This window comes from Oxyura jamaicensis, chromosome 3, assembly GCF_011077185.1.
Source record: "Oxyura jamaicensis isolate SHBP4307 breed ruddy duck chromosome 3, BPBGC_Ojam_1.0, whole genome shotgun sequence".
Classification (NCBI taxonomy): Eukaryota; Metazoa; Chordata; class Aves; order Anseriformes; family Anatidae; genus Oxyura; species Oxyura jamaicensis.
In genome coordinates, this window is record NC_048895.1 from 54,784,139 (window position 1) to 54,787,667 (window position 3,529).

At 37.1% G+C, this 3,529-nt stretch overlaps 1 protein-coding gene across 5 annotated transcripts in view; it reads left to right on the top strand.

Annotated features, from left to right (window-relative positions):
* The window catches only part of ZDHHC14 (zinc finger DHHC-type palmitoyltransferase 14), a 105,714-nt gene extending 102,633 nt beyond the window's left edge, over window positions 1-3,081 (top strand). For 2 of the 5 annotated variants that reach the window (XM_035320147.1, XM_035320148.1), the window contains exon 9: window positions 1,827-3,081. In XM_035320147.1, coding sequence (XP_035176038.1) covers window positions 1,827-2,228 — 402 coding nt within the window. In that variant the 3' untranslated portion in view covers window positions 2,229-3,081. The remainder of the gene's footprint in view (window positions 1-1,826) is intronic. The other 3 variants (XM_035320149.1, XM_035320150.1, XR_004749083.1) reach the window with 2 other exon arrangements.
* Window positions 3,082-3,529: the final 448 nt, after the last annotated feature.

Below are 3,529 nucleotides of genomic sequence, written 5' to 3' on the forward strand. Positions count from 1 at the left end.
TATTAGTCTTTCTGAAAGCATAAGTGTTGGAAAATACATAACTGAGTAAAGATCAGACTTCTGCCTGTCAGAAAGTAGTTGGTCTCAGGGTCCTGAACAACTCAGATGTGTTTAAAATACTACCTGTCTACTGTAACCAAGCAGTGCTTGCACTCTTTCTGAATATAATGTGTGTGCATCCACCATTAACCTATGTAATTAACTTGTAGAATCAGAGGACCTGAAAATATCAGAGGAACCTTTCATGGTGATGGTTTTCATCATAGATGAGAGGAAGCAAAAGTCTTTGTATGAGTTTGCATAGTGTATATCACAGTGGCTTACTAAATTATGGGCATTTTAGGGAATTGCTGCAATATCAGCAGCAATTATTATTATATATTATTAGGTTATTGATGATTGGAAATATCTTGAACAGATGTTGGATTTGTAAAGTCTTTCAGTAATTTGATATAGATTGAAGAAATCAGTTGTAAAGTAGAGAATCTGTAATGGAATCCTTCAAATAATCATAAATAGGCATGTCCTACCTCAGGATATATTTATTTTTACTCTGTTTCCAAATTTTCTATGCTGCATTGGATTTATAGCTGTATTCAATCAGTGTAACATTTCTCTTGCACAGCAGAACAGTAATGTGGCAAATGAATCAAAAAGGATTTTAAAAATCTGCAGATGTTACAACTGATCAGGCTGTGAATTAAATATATATTAAATATAAATATATTAAATATATTATATTAAATATATGTTGTCTGGAAGCTCTCAAAAACCATGCCAGTTAGCAAGAAGAACTTAAACTGAATTAGGCAATAGATCTACTAGCCACCTAGCCAGCTGACACACCCGCCTGTCTTGTCATCTCAAGGAATGAATGACAACTTTGTATAAATGGTGCTTAGGAAAGATGCAGAGCCAAAAGCATTCCTGGTAGTACTCACTGAGCTTAATTGGATTTATATAATGCTGAATTTGGCTTGCTACAGGGAAAGTGCTTGCCAGAAAACTTGTGTTTAGTAGCTTGACTCTTTATCTTGTCAAGATCAAATTAATAAAGAAACAGCCTAAAAATCATGAAAGCTTTTTTTCTATCAAATTAGTAAATATGCAATACTGTCTTATTTCTACATGCCTTCCAGAATAAGAATATAGTGTATTAAATTGGAAAATAAAAATTGTGATCACAGGGGCTGTGTTGACACCTATATCTATATAAAACCATCTGTATCAAAGGAATTCTTGTTCTGGAAAACATCCGTAGCACCTTAATTCATGCATGTGAAAACCAGTAAAACAGGACACATGCCTCGTGTTATTGACCCTGGAATGATGCTTGAATTTTGCCTTTGGGTCTCTTTGAACTGCCAGCTACTCGAGGATAAAAATGAGTAGAGCGGAAGTGATTCGCCTGCCTGCTTCCCTCACCTAGAGCCGGGGAGGTTCTGAGGTACCCCATGCAGTGAGTTAACACAAGGGCTGTTCAGCTAGGCTTTCCAGATTACTTTGAACAAGACTAAGCAAAGTATCTGAATTACAGTACTTACAAAAGTAAGGATTTTGGAGGTAACCAAAATCTCTTATGTGAATGCTGTAAATGTTTATTATAACTTACTTTGATAACAATCCAAAGCACCGGCTTAGTTATGCATGGTTTTTTTTCCTGGGTAGCATGCAATGAGATTTTTGGGTGGCTAACCATGGAATGATACTAATGGCTCTTTCTTTTTCTCTTCACAATCCATTCTTTTCCATCTTTTGTCCATTTTCCTCCTTTTTTTTACCCTGTTTTCTTTGCCTTATAATTTTGACACCCTTCCATTCTACAGTGTGACCAAGACCAGTGCATTCAGAGCACTAAATTCGTTTTGCAGGCTGCTGCCACCCCTCTACTACAGAGTGAGCCCAGCATAACTAGTGAAGAGCTACCTTTACCTGGAAAGACTTCTCTCAGTGGGCCTTGTGCATCTCTAACTCTAGGGCAACCAACACCACCATCTTCCATGCCAAATCTCACATCAGATACAGGTTTGACAGACATGATACCTTTAAAAGAGGAACACGAAGGCCATCAGTTTCTTACTCCTGAAGAAGCTCCGTCACCCCCTGGGATGCTGCCAAGTGGAAGTCCTATTACACACAGCCATACAATGCACGTCCTGAGTCTAGCCAGCCAGGATTCATTGCATGAAGACTCAGTACGTGGTCTCGTGAAGCTTAGCTCAGTTTGAACAGCTCTTATGAACATCGCACCACTTCTTGGTGTCTATACGAATCTTTAAGAGGAACGACGCTGCAGTACCACTGTAAGACTTCATAACATGGCTATAGTGGAAACTTTATCGCATAATGGAGTCTACTAAAAAGACAAGTTATTTTTTCCATTGGAGCTATGGCATTTTTTTGACCAGGTTGTTAATAGCTATGCTTTGATGGTGACTGTATCTTATTTTTAAGCAGAACCAGAAATGGTCAATAATCTTGTTTCCTGCAGTTTGGGTACAGCAAGTTGGAATTCAGCGTATAACAAAGACCATGTACTGTACAAAAGAGAGATTCTTGGATGTAAGTGTCATGCTCTGTGTTCTATGCTCTTGTAATACACACTTGTTAAGGCTTACCACACTTGTGGCCAGAATGATCTGCACTTACATGTTATGCTACTAATATTTGAGGTAGAAAATTACCATTCCATTTGTTAATACAAAATTAAAAAAAAAAAAAGACTGCAGATATGGATTTGCATGCCACGCTACAGTATGTGTTACGGTGGTGTTGGTATTAAGAGAAAGTGCTGCTTTTTTATTTGTGACTTTCAAAGTGCTGTTTCATTTAAAGACAGTGCAACAGACAAATTAATGGACTACATTATTTTTTCAATTTATTAAAGTTTATTTTAAATTTATCAGTGGTGCCTAGAAGATGGAGAGTTACTGATTTGATCATGTTGCATATCATTTAACCTTCTGTTTAAGTGTTTAGAGTGAGGTATTGTGTTGTGCCATGCCATAAGATTCTTCCACTCCCTAATGTGATATAATTACCTGTGGACCTCCAATAAAATGACATCCTCTATTTCTTGGACATGTGTACAGTTATCCTTCCAGTTTTTATGGGGAAAGAGGGGAAGATTGTCATTGTTGACATAGTTTGTAAAGGGTTTTACTGGGCTATGTTTACTTAGTGAAACCAAACTTTGGTGGAAAAGCTGGTTATGATGACTTTTGCTTCAGAATCTCTTATATCTTTGTTTGAGATGTGTATTTGTACCCATCACAAGTCTGTGTTTGGAAACAGTAGAGTTAAGAATTAAAGTCCAAGCAGACACTATGTTCCTTATGTGGCTGAAGGTGAGGAGTCTTGTGATTCAAGACAGAGGCAGCTTAGTACACTTAAATGGTTAACAGTGTGCCACAGCTGCCTTCAGTTGTATTTTTCCTCTTGTATTTCAAATGCAAATGCTGATTTCAGATCATTCTTCTGTAGTTCGTTGTTTTTTTGTTTGTTCGTTTGTTTTTGTTTTAAGTGAAGC